The sequence below is a fragment of the Pristis pectinata genome, chromosome 9 (genome assembly GCF_009764475.1).
Source record: "Pristis pectinata isolate sPriPec2 chromosome 9, sPriPec2.1.pri, whole genome shotgun sequence".
Lineage (NCBI taxonomy): Eukaryota > Metazoa > Chordata > Chondrichthyes > Rhinopristiformes > Pristidae > Pristis > Pristis pectinata.
This window is the reverse complement of record NC_067413.1, coordinates 15,599,953-15,614,253: the sequence shown is the minus strand read 5'-3', so window position 1 is coordinate 15,614,253 and position 14,301 is coordinate 15,599,953. Positions and strand designations below refer to the sequence as shown.

The 14,301-nt window shown below is 41.1% G+C and overlaps 1 protein-coding gene across 7 annotated transcripts in view; it reads left to right on the top strand.

Annotated features, from left to right (window-relative positions):
- ptk2aa (protein tyrosine kinase 2aa) overlaps positions 1-14,301 on the top strand; it is a 373,012-nt gene that overhangs the window by 289,119 nt on the left and 69,592 nt on the right. For all 7 annotated transcript variants that reach the window (XM_052023866.1, XM_052023870.1, XM_052023869.1 and 4 more), the window contains 3 exons: positions 1,595-1,695; positions 4,313-4,402; positions 10,883-11,087. In XM_052023866.1, the coding sequence (XP_051879826.1) occupies positions 1,595-1,695; positions 4,313-4,402; positions 10,883-11,087 (396 nt within the window). The remainder of the gene's footprint in view (positions 1-1,594; positions 1,696-4,312; positions 4,403-10,882; positions 11,088-14,301) is intronic.

Here is a 14,301-nt window from a genome sequence, read left to right as displayed (position 1 = left end):
ATTTCACAAAGCAATAGTTTGCTTGTGGGAGGAAATCTTAATTCAGTGAGAAAAGAATTAACAGTTCCCTGTGCAACCTATTAAAGCATTGTATATTAATGTTATACTGTGGGCAATTATCCTGCAGTTTGTTTTCTGACTCTTCAGTGCTATGTTTGTAAAATATCATGTAATACCTTGAGCAATAACATTGTCACTGGTACAAGGGCATAACCATGAGAAATCACAAAAGTAGGGGTGAATTCTAATCCCCATGGACATGGGTGATAGGTCATTTTTGGTTCTGCCTAGGACAGAAGTGAAGAAGACAACTACAAGGATATTTTTGAAATGGAATTTTATATTACCTATGTTGTCCTCATTGTGTTCGATTATCACTTTCTACAGATTATCATCAACTTGTTTGATGGTGGCTCTTCTTCGCTGCTAGTATCAGTCCAGAATTTGCAAGCGTGAAAAAATACTTCCATTTAAATAGCAACTTTAACATGGGCGGCAGGGTGGTGGGGAGGTGGTTGCGGAATCTGAGAGAATGATTAAGCCAGATCTTGCAGCCACTTGCCACTGCACATAATTGCTTCTGTTCGTCAGAGGGTGCATCTTGCTTCCCAGGCTCCATTGGCAAGGCCTAAGTGATGGCATAGCCTCAAGAACACAGTAGATTGCCATTGGCCATGAAACTACCCTGAACATTTTGTGTATGCTATTGCCTTGCTTACAGGTTTCCCTACTGTCAGACTTTTAAATATTTTAAAGTTATTAAAATTAGATAATTCAATTTTAAGAGACTGCAGATGCTGGAATCTGGAACAACATACAAGCTGCTGGAGGAACTTGGGGTCAAGCAGCATCTGTGGAGGTGGGGTGGGGTGGAATTGTTGACATTTCAGGCAAGGTCCTACATCAGAACTGAGAGTGGAGATAGCCAATGTAAAGAAGAGGGTGGGACAGGGGCCCCTTTTTTTTTGTTGACCGCTTCCACTATCATCCACCTGCCTCTGTCTCCTAACTCCAGCCCTACCCCTTCATCTGGCTATCTTCCCTCTCCAATCTCACTCCTGATGCAGGGACTCGACCCAAAACGTTAATAGTTTCTCTTCTCCCCCACCCTACCCCCCCCCCCCCCCGCCACAGATGCTGCTTGACCCACAGTTTCTCCAGCAATTTTGTTCTTTTAATTTCAATTTTAAATTATTAATAAGAATTAAAAGTCAGATAAAACAAACATACTTCAAAATAATTACAAGCATTAAGTAAGGCCTAAATAATTTTTACTTTGCCTTGTCCTTTTTTCCTGCAGCAATTTACAGATCCTGTGCCAGTATAAGTGCTGGGGTCTCTTAACAAACTTGACCTCTGGCACTAGACTCAACCCAGCATCGTTCAGCGTGGTTGGGATTCCACGTTTGACTGTGCATGCTTGGAAGTCTCATATTTGCTGCAGGTTAAATAGGCAGACGTTGACAGTTCCATTCTGTTATTTACCAGCAAAATCTGGGTCATTGTTTTCATCTGATTGGATTGACAAAGTCAGCATCTTCTACTTGAAAGAGTAATGCTATTACCATTTTAATCATGCACTTTTCTCTTACAGGGATATTGCTGCTAGAAATGTCTTGGTATCCTCATTGGACTGTGTAAAATTAGGAGACTTTGGTTTGTCAAGATACATGGAAGATAGCACTTACTACAAAGGTGCGGATCAGAGTAAAAACCATCTATGAAGTTGTCTGGGCAATCCAGCACATAAAATAAGTTCTGGTATTTGACTTTATCTAGACAATGCTAATAGTGAATCCACTAACATTTGAGTTGTTTCAGAGGGAAATATAGATCATTGGAATGAGAAACGAAGTCTATATAATCATTACTGATCAGATTTAGTGTTGATTAACTGATGTCTTTTATAATTAAAGCACATGAGAGAATGGGTTCCCCACTTTCACAAACATGTTTCACGAACATGTTTCAACAACATGTAGCGTACTGTTGTTGAGTCTTCTTAGTCAATTACATAACTGCAAATCATGGTGCTTGTTGTATTTCCTTGTTAGGTAATTATTGTACAGTGAAACCCGACAAGGTACCGATAGATGAAGTATATGGCAATCAAACATGCTTGCCCATCTACCCAAAGGGGAGTAAGCATTTAATCATCAGCAAAGTGATGGCAGGAGTCAGCCACTTTGTTATCAAGTGGCACCTACTCACCAATAATCTGCCGACTGAATCCCAGTTTGGATTTTGCCAAGACCATTTGGCCTCATCACAAAAGGCCTGAATTCCAGCAGTGAGCTGAGAGCGACTTGCCTTGACATCAAGGCGATATTTGGTCAACTTGTAGCAGCATGTAACCATCATAAAACTTACATCATTGAACTTTGTGGAAATGGTTGGAGTTGCAAATTACACCAAGGAAATGGTAGTGGTTAATGGGTATCAGTCTTGTAGGACACCACTACATGAATTGCTCAGGATAATGTCCTAGACCAACCATCTTCAGCTGTGTCTATCATAGGGTTGAAAGTCAGATATTTGCTAATAATTGTACAATGTTCATTGGCAATTCCACAGCCAATGAAGCCATTGCCTCCTTGCAGCAAGACTTGGGTAATAATCCACATAGGCTGGTATGTGGCAGTAACATTGGCTCCACAAAAGTGCCAGACAATGACATCTCCAATAAGAGAGAGTCTTACCACCCACCTTTGACATTCATTGTCCCCCAGAATTAACATTCTGGAGTCACCAGTGACCAGCCAAATTAATTCTTTGGCTATAGGAGAAGGTCAAAGGGTGGGTTTCCTCTGGTCAATGACTCACCTCCTAACACCTAATACCTTCCACCATCTAAAAGCTGCAAGTCAGGAGTGTGATAGAATACTCCCCGCACAGCTGGATGAGTGCCACTCTGACAAAATTAAGGAAGTTTGGCACCAGGGATAAAGCAGCCCATTTAATTGGGGCACCTTCCACCACTCAAAATCTGCATTTCCTCCACCAGCATTGCATCATGGCTGCAGTGCATGCTGTCGACAAAATGCATCGCAGTTACTCGCCCAGGCTACTCCGAAAACGTCTTCCAAATCCGTGACCTCCACTATCAAGGTGGTCAAGGACAGCCAATACCGTGCTGACTTGAAAATATATCCCTGTTCCTTCATATGTGTTGGGCCTCAATTTTGGAACTCCCTTAACAACAGCATTGTGAGAGTACCTTCCCAAGAAGGACTACCATGGTTCAAGAGGATGGCTCATCACTATATTCTCAAGGGAAAATAAGATTGGACAATGCATTTCTTGCCAGTAGCACCCATAACCTGAAGAAATGAAATCAATGGTCAAGCCTTTGTTTAAATCAGATGAATATCACCACAATAAACATGTTCTGAACACCCGAGTCACTTGATGCTGAACATGTTTCAGTAATAATGACATTGATTTGAAAGTGTAGTGCTAGAATTTTCCCAGTCTTTGGAGTAAATAATTGTACAGTGGCCTGAATCTGCTGCATACTTTCTACCTAGATATCAGTGCAATTCAAATTACATAATAGATTGCTGAGTTTAAAATGTGAGTTTTGCCAGAGCTTTTGCTATCTTTTATTTTGGCTTAAATGTTAATTTGCCTGAAATAGACCCCAGCCACAAATTTAGCCTTCCTGCAAGATACATTTCTGTCAACTAATTTTTTTTTAATGTTAAGCCCAGAATCTCGACCATGTAGATGTATATTGCCACATCATTAATAAACTTCAACCAAAATGACTAATTGTCACTTAAGCCTTACTCAATTATGTTTCTCAATCTGATAGTGCAATTACTTTAAATTCCTTTCATGAATTCACATTCAGTCAATTGATCTGCCCTTTGTCTTTCAAACCTGTGGCCAAGTGGTTGATTGAAATAATTGATTGGCCTGTTGATTCAGTTTTAGCAATACCTTGAACATAGTTTAATTAAGCCTGAGCTCCTGTTGGCCATGTACCAATAATTAAGTTCAATAATGGTTCTCTCTTGCATTGATTCAAAGAGATTCTCACAATTGGGCAAATAAAAATTTAAGCAGAAACTCGAGCATGTGAAAGGCTCGCCTAGTAAAGCAGCATGATATCTGATGCATTGGAAGCACATTTTTCTGATGGCATACCTTGTGAAAACTGAGGGTTTTTTGTGCACACACTTGTCTGATGATCACAAGTTTTTTTTTTGTGAGGGTCCACTTAAGATTTGTGTGAAAAGTAGTTCGGGTTGTGTTGAGGAGTTAAGTCATAGACGGCACTATTTGTAAACTTGTACTTCTCTCATGGCAGCTTCAAAAGGGAAGTTACCCATCAAATGGATGGCTCCTGAATCAATTAACTTTCGTCGGTTTACCTCAGCAAGTGATGTATGGATGTTTGGTAAGTTTACTTTCCTACAATTTGTATGTCTTTTGCTTCCTTATGAATAAATTAGAATGAGATCCTGATATTTCTATCTTTGGGTAAATGTTCAAGTTGGAAGTGTAATATGTTTTCTGACTGTCTTTAGCTTTTCCATCCTCACATCTAATAGGAATTCCAAGAAACTCACAGATTTTCTGATTACTAAGACCTGTTCAGTGCTCTGAGGCTTTTTGTTCCCTACAAATAATAATCTTTTAATTTCTCTGATTTACATACCGCTATAAGAAATGGAAGCAGGAGGAGGCCACTTGGTCCTCCATGCCTGCACAATTCAGTGGGATAAGAACCATAGAACAATACAGGCCCTTCGGCCCACCATGTTGTGCCGACCTTCAAACCACTCCTAAGACTATCTAACCCCTTCCTCCCACATATCTTTCTATCTTAAATTCCCTCCATATGCTTATCTAACAGTCTCTTGAACTTGACCAACGTATCAGCCTCCACCACCGCCCCAGGCAGTGCATTCCATGCACCAACCACTCTCTGGGTGGAAAAACCTCCCTCTGACATCTCCCTTGAACTTCCCACCCATTACCTTAAAGCCATGCCCTCTTGTACTGAGCATTGGTGCCCTGGGAAAGAGGTGCTGGCTGTCCACTCTATCTATTCCTCTTAATATTTTGTATACCTCTATCATGTCTCCCCTCATCCTTCTTCTCTCCAATGAGTAAAGCCCTAGCTCCTTAAGTCTCTCCTCATAATCCATACTCTCTAACCCAGGCAGCATCCTGGTAAATCTCCTCTGCACCCTTTCCAATGCTTCCATATCCTTCCTATAATGAGGCAACCAGAACTGGACACAGTACTTTAAGTGTGGTCTAACCAGAGTTTTGTAAAGCTGCATCATTACTTCGCAGCTCTTAAACTTGATCCCACGACTTATGAAAGCTAACATCCCATAAGCTTTCTTAACTACCCTATCCGCCTGTGTGGCAACTTTCAGTGATCTGTGGATATGAACCCCCAGATCCCTCTGCTCCTCTACACTGACCAGAATCCTGCCATTTACCTTGTATTCTGCCTTGGAGTTTGTCCTTCCAAAGTGTACCACCTCACACTTCTCCTGATTGAACTCCATCTGCCACTTGTCAGCCCAGCTCTGCATCCTATCAATATCCCTCTGTAAGCTTCAACAGCCCTCCACACTATCCACAGCACCACCGATCTTTGTGTCATCTGCAAAACTGCTAACCCACCCCTCCACCCCCTCCTCTAAGTCATTAGTAAATATCGCAAAAAGTAGATGTCCCAGAGCCGAACCCTGTGGGACACCATTAGTCACAGCCCTCCATTCCGAATGCACTCCCTCCGCCACAACCCTCTGCCTTCTACAGGCAAGCCAATTCTGAATCCACACGGCCAAGCCTCCCTGGATCCCTTGGCCTCTGGCCTTCTGAAGAAACCTACCATGCAGAACCTTGTCAAACGCCTTACTAAAATCCATGTAGACCATATCCACTGCACTACCCTCATCAATCTTTCTGGTCACCTCCTCAAAGAACCCTATCAGGCTAGTGAGGCAAGACCTTCCCTTCACAAATCCATGCTGGCTGTCCCTAATCAGTCCATGATTCTCTAAATGATCATAGATCCTACCTCTTAGAATCCTTTCTAGCAGCTTACCCACCACAGACATAAGGCTCACTGGTCTGTAATTCCCTGGACTACCCCTACTACCTTTTTTGAATAAGGGGACAACATTCGCCACCCTCCAATCCTCCGGTACCATCCCCGTGGACAACGAGACACAAAGATCCTAGCCAACAGCTGACCTTTGCAGCAAATTCCCAAAAGAAATGTTGCTTTAAATGATCAAGAGCTCAAAGTCATGTCAAACTAACTGACTTCATTATTACAACCCCCAGTTACTTTAAAGTGACAGATATTTCCCAATCTCGAAGGCCAGTCCTCACAGGTTTCCAATGGAGTGTGTGCGTTGATGTTGATTGAAGCTTCAGTCCTCTGACTTCTACAGTCAAGCAGGCTGCTACAGTCAAGCAGGCAGGCCCAAGCTCTCTCTGTCCCTTTCTTTTGATTTCTCCAGCGAGCCCAAGTTTCACACATTTCATTACACCACATTACACACAAGTGCACTAAATATATGCTTGTTTATTCCTTTAAGCAATGTTGGAGTCTATCTGGCCACCACCTGACAAATCCAATCATGCCAGACATTTGGTCAGTAAAAGTATCATCCATATCTTCCCTCAGTACCATTGTTCACTTTGGCTCCACTGACTTATCAAGTTTGTCTCTCTCATAGTCATTACAGTGACCATTCCTCTCAGTAACAATCAATGTAAATACCATATTAAACAATACTAACCCAGTAAATCATATACATGTATGTGGACATGCTAAATACTGCTATAATGTTACACCTTTTACCTCAGTGGCACTTTCCTACACTAACTCCATATCTCTTGATTTCCTTAATATCAATCTGTCTTGAAAATACTTGAGGGCTGTGGCATTCATTCATTTAGGTACGGAAATCCAAAGATCCGCTATCTCTGGATGAAGGAATTTCCTCTCTGTCCTGAATGACTAACCTTTTATTTTGATATTGTGACCCCCGGTTCTGGACGCTATGACCAATGAAAATATCATCTCTACATCTACCTTATTAAAGCTCTGAAATTCTTCTTTGTATCAATAAGATTGCCTCTGCTCTTCTAAACTGAAGAGTATGGGGCCAGTCTACTTAATGTCTCATGCTGACATTACAGTGTGCAGCTATGATGCCAGTAATCTGACCTTCCACTGCCCCCATATGAAGTGACTGCTGCTTCTGTTACCCTGGAAACTATAACAGCAGCCATCAAGATATTGCATCATGCTTCCATTCTCAAATGTGTGAGCAAAGTTAGTGACCAGTTCCAAGCTGGAAAGGATGGGCTCCAAGTTCTCCCCCATGTCAATTTGATGCCAGATTTCACTTAGCTCTGATATTGAGTGCTTTTGTTTTGCTACTTCATGCACCAAGCATGTCATTAGGCATATCCATCAGTCCCCTGTGGATCGCTTTATCTGAAATAAAGCAACATGTCAGGCAGCATTGATAGAGAGACAAATGGAGAGGAAAACTAAGCTAACATTTCAGATTAAGGATATTTCATCAGAACAAGCTTTTCCTTCCTTTGTCTAGTCTCTTCCCAACCACATCTACAATACTTCTAATGCTTTCTACTGCTGTAACAGTTTCCAGTTTGCTGACTACGGCCAGCTCAGTTTCAATATAGATCTCCAATCCTGCTTCATCCTCCTCTCAGACAAGCCTGAGGATCCTTTGCTTCTTTCTTGAACAGGGACCCAGTCAGTCTCCCTTCATCACCAAGCGTTCTCACATTGAACAGCTTCTCCCTTACCTCCACCTACTTCTTCCAAATAAAACTTTTGGCTCTGATAAGCCATGTTTATGCAAACTATATTTTATCTCTTTGGCATAAACAATATTTATTCATCTTGCCGAGGCAATCTGATCTGAACTCAACTTGATGGATTGTTATCGAGCAGTAAAAGTTTGTCTTGATTTACAAATTGTCATGATTTTTGTCATTTGTTGTTTGAACTGTGTGACTTATGTCATTACAGAAAATGTTGAACGCCTGTGCATTCCTTTCACATACTTTTTTATGTACCTTCTTGAAAGCTGTTCTTTAAAAAAAAGTTTAAAGGAAGTGGTAAACATGCAATATCTTTATTTCAGGCCTTCTTGGGTCCCCTCCACCTATTTTCTGATAGATTGATGACTTGTATTGTTAGAAAGTTCTGTTCTCCCCCTTTTTCCATTCACCTTTGATTCTGCTCACTGTGTCAACTGCAAGATGTCTGTTCCAATTTTGTACTTCTGTTTGCATCCTTTATGTCATGCAGCACCAGGGGAAGGTTCCTCTTGTCTTCACTTTCTAGCTGACCAGCCACCCTTTTCAACAGGTTTTTCTTCATAATATCAGAACCCACAGGTATAATACTGCCACCAGACACCCCTTTCCCTCCCCTCTCCCTTCCCCTCTCCCTTCCCCTCTCCCTTCCCCTCTCCCTTCCCCTCTCCCTTCCCCTCTCCCTTCCCCTCTCCCTTCCCCTCTCCCTTCCCCTCTCCCTTCCCCTCTCCCTTCCCCTCTCCCTTCCCCTCTCCCTTCCCCTCTCCCTTCCCCTCTCCCTTCCCCTCTCCCTTCCCCCTCTCCCTTCCCCCTCTCCCTTCCCCCTCTCCCTTCCCCCTCCCCCTCCCCCTCCCCCTCCCCCTCCCCCTCCCCACCAGTTGCCCTGGTTTACTCCTCAATATTGTCCAATAATTCCCCTTACCCTGACACTTTACCATCTAACTGCAGGAAATGCCACTTTTGCCATCTGGCCTTGCTCCTTCCCACCATCCATAGCCTTCTCTTTTGAGGTGAAGCAGCAATTTATTTGTACTTCAATTTAATGCTCACCATCTGGAGTCCTCACTGCAGTGACAAAATCAGACACAGATGGCCTCTTTGCAGAATACCTCCATTGAGGCTTCATGCATCACTTGAACTTCCAGTTGCCTTTCACTTTGATTCTCTCTTAATACTTCCATCTTCAGTCTCCAACACTACAGTGAAACTCAACCTAAACTTGAGGAACACTTCATTTTCCACTTAGGCTTATTTCAGTCTCAATACTGAGTTTATCAATTTCAGATTATTAGCAATTCCAGTTCTGCTTTTCACATTATTCTTATAGAACAGGAAGAGTTGTAAAATTCACTAATCCCTTTCCCACCTTGCATTATCATCCATATTGTCATTAAATCTCCCCTGCCATCCACACTATCACAGATGTTCCTTTGTGTTCTCTTCTTCATCCCCTTCTCACTCCTACTTTCCTTCCATCTAAAAACTTTACCTCTAACTTTTCCCAATTCTAACTCTGTTTTTCTTTTACACTTCTGGAACTTCTTAAAAGTGTTATTCTCAGTGACTAATTATAAATCTACTCATTTGGTTCACTCATGTCCTTCAGAGAAGAAAATCTGCTATCTTTACTCAACCTGGCCTATATGTGACTCTAAGCCCCCACCATAGTGGCTGAAACCTTAACCATCTCTTCCATTCCAGAGCAAATAGGGATGGGCAATAAATGCTGGCACCAACCACATCCCAGTAACCAATAAATAAAATTAAAATGTTGCCTGACCTGCTTCGGAGTTTAATCACTGACTTATTTCAGATTTTCAGCATCTGCCATATTTTGCCTTTGTAAATATTCATCTGCAGTCTCTGCAGTAGAATATGTGTGTGACCTCGCTTTGCACCAAACCCACCACCACTCCTGCCAGCATTCTTGACTGGTATCTCATTAAGATGATGGCTAATTTTCCTGTCCTATCCCCACACTCTTTAATTCCACTAATATTGAGAAATATTTTGAATTCTATTTTGAATGCAATCACTGACTTGGCCTCTACAGCCCTCCAGTTGGAGAATTAGATTCACCATCCTCTGAATGAAGAAGTTTCTCATTTCAGTCCCAAATTTGTTTTGAAACTTTGACCCATAATTCTTGACTGCTCAGCCAGGGGAAATATTCTCATCTATTCCATCAAGTTCTTTTAAAATATTGTATGTTTTAATGAGGTCCCCTCTCATTCTTCTAAACTCCAAAGAGTAAAGGCCTAGCCTCAATTTCTCCTCATGACAGACCTGTCATCCCAAGAGCCAGTCTTTTGAATCTTTGTTGATATTTTTACTCTTCTGCTCAAATTCTCATGTAAAGCTGCATTTATATCACTGAATACAAATACAGTGGTTGGAGACACAAGAGACTGCAGATGCTGGAATCTAGCAAAAAAAACAAGATGCTGGAGGAACTGAGTGGGTCAGGCAGCATCTGTGGAGGGAAATATACAGTCGATGTTTCAGATCGAGACCCTTCATCTGGAATGGTCTCAAGTTGAAATGTTGACTGTATATTTCCCTCCACAGATACTGCCTGACCTGCTGAGTTCCTCCAGCAGCTCAGAGTTCAACTCATTTCCTGACTCCTCCAGAGCTATCTCCATCCACAGTCCTCTGAGAATCATTTTGTCTCCTGTGGTTTAAGACATCCCTCCTACCTCCAGCATTCAGAGACTTACCTCATTCAACTCCCAGCATCAGCATCTCCCCATTATGCAATGAACTCAAGAAAGCCACTAGTGATTTAGGCTGCTCATTCAGCAAATGAAGGCACAATTGATGTATTACAGTCAACAAGTGTGATCCTGGTACTGATTTTCAAGTCCTATCAGATTTAATCTCTTGGTTTTCTCAAGGTAAGTCAATAGTCCTTGCTAGTGAAATTAATATATCTTTTAAACTTTAAGGCATATATATGTGATTTGTGCTATCCTCTAGGTTAAATATTGTAAGCATGGTTCAATATTTTAAAAATTAAGATACTCTGTGTTTTAATTTTGTATTTTAGGTGTTTGTATGTGGGAGATTCTAATGTATGGAGTGAAACCATTTCAAGGAGTGAAAAATAACGATGTAATTGGTAGAATTGAAAATGGTGAGCGCTTGCCAATGCCTCCAAACTGTCCGCCAACACTCTACAGCCTTATGACAAAATGTTGGGCATATGATCCTAGCAGAAGACCACGATTCAATGAACTGAAACAGCAACTCAGGTAGGAGGAAGTATCTTGGACACTTTTTTAAAAATGTATATTCCAGTTCCGATTTGACTTTCTTTTTTGACCCATAATTGACACCACTGTGTCTGTAAATTTCTATGCATGGACGATAAACCAAGTTTCCATCTGCCTTTGCAAGTGAATACAGTGCTTCTCATGGCACTAATTAAAGAGGAGCAGGGAAGGTTTCCAAGAGATCTGTCGTATAATATTCCCTCAACTACAGAAATGAATGGACTTGCTACTAATTATCATATTGCTGTCATTGAAATTTTTCTATGAGCATTGTTCTCTACAACTGAAGTACTTAATTGGCTGAAACATTCTTTGGGCATAATGTTATGAAAAAATGCTTAGTTATGCAACTTATTGCTTTTGGTTGACAAACATTATACAAATTACACATTTGCTGCACTAAATGAAACTGTATAAAATGGAGTAACTTATAAAGTGGATGATATCAAAGCTCAGCAAGCTATATAATGTTACTTGCTCAGCTTGTGTTCAGTGAAGCTTCAGTTTAACTTGTGAATGTTAACTTGGAAGTATTATTTACTGCTGTGGAAGGACGGGTACAAAACAAAGGCTGGGCAATGACTGTAGTTCAGCTGCAGCCCTCTTGCATGAACTGAACAAAATGCATTTTTGTCAAAAATACATAACTGCAGATGCTGGAAATCTGAAATAAAAATGGAGAATATTGGAAATTTTCAGCCGGTCAGACTGCATCTGTACAGAAACACCTTTAATGGTTCAGTTTGACAACCTTTCATTAGAACTAGACAAAATTAGGAAACAAGCTTCTTTAAGTTGCTGAGAAGTGAGTGGAGAAAACAAAGGGGGTATCTGTGATAGGGTGGAGAACAAGTCAAAATGTGATGCAAATGATGCAAACGAGCTGAAGGAAGGTTGTGAAGGTGTGTTAACTGCAAGTGATATCTCAGGAAGACGTAGGAAGAAGGATGAGGAAACAGAGAGCAAAAACAATACTGGACTTCTGAGGTATGGAACACTGCAGTTCCTGGAAATCTGAAGTAAAAGGCAATTCTGGAACTATGTGGTAGGTCAGGCAGCATCTGTGGAGAGGGGAAAAACTGACTTAACTTGACAGGTTGATGCCCTTTCTGCAGAACTAGCCAATTCTGATACAAAATGGAAAAAGCTTGTTTTCTGAATTTTTTGAATTCAGTGCTGAGTCCTGACTGATCACAACACATCACTTGACCTTATGTTGGGATTTGTTGGAACAGAGTAAGGGGATAGGACAGGCAGAGTGGAGTTTGGTGGAGAATTAATGCAATAAGCAACTGGAAGGTCAGAGTCATCCTTGTGAACTGAAACATTAACTCTATTTCTCTCTTCACTGACGTTGCCTGACCTGTTAAGTTTTTCCTCTATTCTCTGTTTGTATTGCATGTGTGATCAATGCAGTGTATTATATTGTGCATTCTTGTTAATTAAATGTCATTTGCTTTTACATATGAAATAAACGAGTGTTACAGTGGAAGATTTTTGAAAAAAGCTTTGCTTATATTCTTGAAATATTTTCACGAGCCCCCTGAGGGTTCTGTGACTTGTGGTAATTCTAAATAATTAAGATTAATTACAGGAATCCTATATTGTGCCTGGAGTTACATAAAACATTGATTCATCCATTTTAGTTGTGGATTTTTTTAAAAGTCACTGTGTGGGTAGTGCAGTAGGTTATAGTTTGAAAATTGTCCCCTTGTTCTGTTGCTTTCTTTTTACTTTGCAAAAAAAAATAAAATGGAAAACTGATATCCATCATTCAGTTTTGCATCAGTAGTTTAGTATAATTGGTTCCATTCATAACTAAGTTATTTATAAATCCTCTTGGAATTTGATTTAGTTCTGTTCCTTTCATGTATCTATTGAATTGACGATCACTCTTTAAGGTAGATGCAGGCAGCCCCTGAATTATGGTGAGGTTGCGTTCTTAGAAAGCATCTGCATTGCGATTTTTTTTGTATTGCAAAGCCCTTTTCCCCATTGAATCCCACATTATAAGCAAAGGTGCATTCCTACAGGATGTTTTACTCTCAATAGTAATGACTCTGCGCAGTCTATAGGCAAGGGAATTCTAATTGTATTATAGGCAAGAGAGAAAGGGTCATTGTCTTAATTCAATAGAATTGATTGCCTTGTTAGTTTCTAACGGGGGGGGGGGGGGGGCACTTGAGAGATTGCCCTGTCGGTTTACAAAGCAAATCTCTTAAGTGGCCAGTAGCTGCAATATTTTCAGGGCTGCTTGTTTACTGCGGGGAGTTGCAAGTATACATTTTGTACAGCAAGGAGTAATTTACAGTAGCCAGTTAACTGACCAGCCCTTCTTTGAAATACGGGAGGAAACGGAGGTGGAGGGAGGGAACAGGGGGAACATAAAAACTCCACACAGACTCTTTTACCACTTTTCCCTCCACTGACTTTTTATAGGGGGATTCTTGTGTTCATATGATGATGAAGTACTTGCAGTAGAAAGCATCCTTGTACAAAGGGCATTTAATGCAGGAAATTGCTAGAGAGTTATCCATAAGGGGACACATGCTCTCTGTGAATACCTTCACTGCAACCAAATACCCCCTCCAGCTTAGAAAACAAAAGTCACATTGACCAAATATAAAGACAGGTTAGGTGAGTTGGCAAAGATCTGGCAAATGTACTTATAATGTGAGAAAGTGTGAAATTGGCCATTTTGACAGGAAAATTTTAAAGTTTTTTTTTAAAGTTTACTTACAGCATGGTAACAGGCCCTTCCAGCCCAACGAGTCCGCACCACCCATTTAAACCCAAATTAACCTACCCATACGTCTGCAATGTGGGAGGAAACCGGAGCACCCGGAGGAAACCCACGCAGACACGGGAGAATGTACAAACTCCTTACAGACAGCGACGGGAATCGAACCCCAATCACTGGCGCTGTAATAGCGTCGCACTAACCACTACACTACTGTGTATTCTCTAAATGGTAAGAGAATGCACAGCTCTGAGATGCAAAGGAACTGGGAGTCACGGTGTATGTTTTGCAAAAGACTAGGGTGCAGGTACAGCAAGTAATTAGGAAAGCTACCAGTGTTATCATTGTTGCTATGAGAAATGAATATTAAAAATGGGAGGTTATGCTTCAGTTATATGGAAATTAAGGGCTGTGAGTGTACCAGAGGAATGCTAAAATTTTTAGATTGGAACT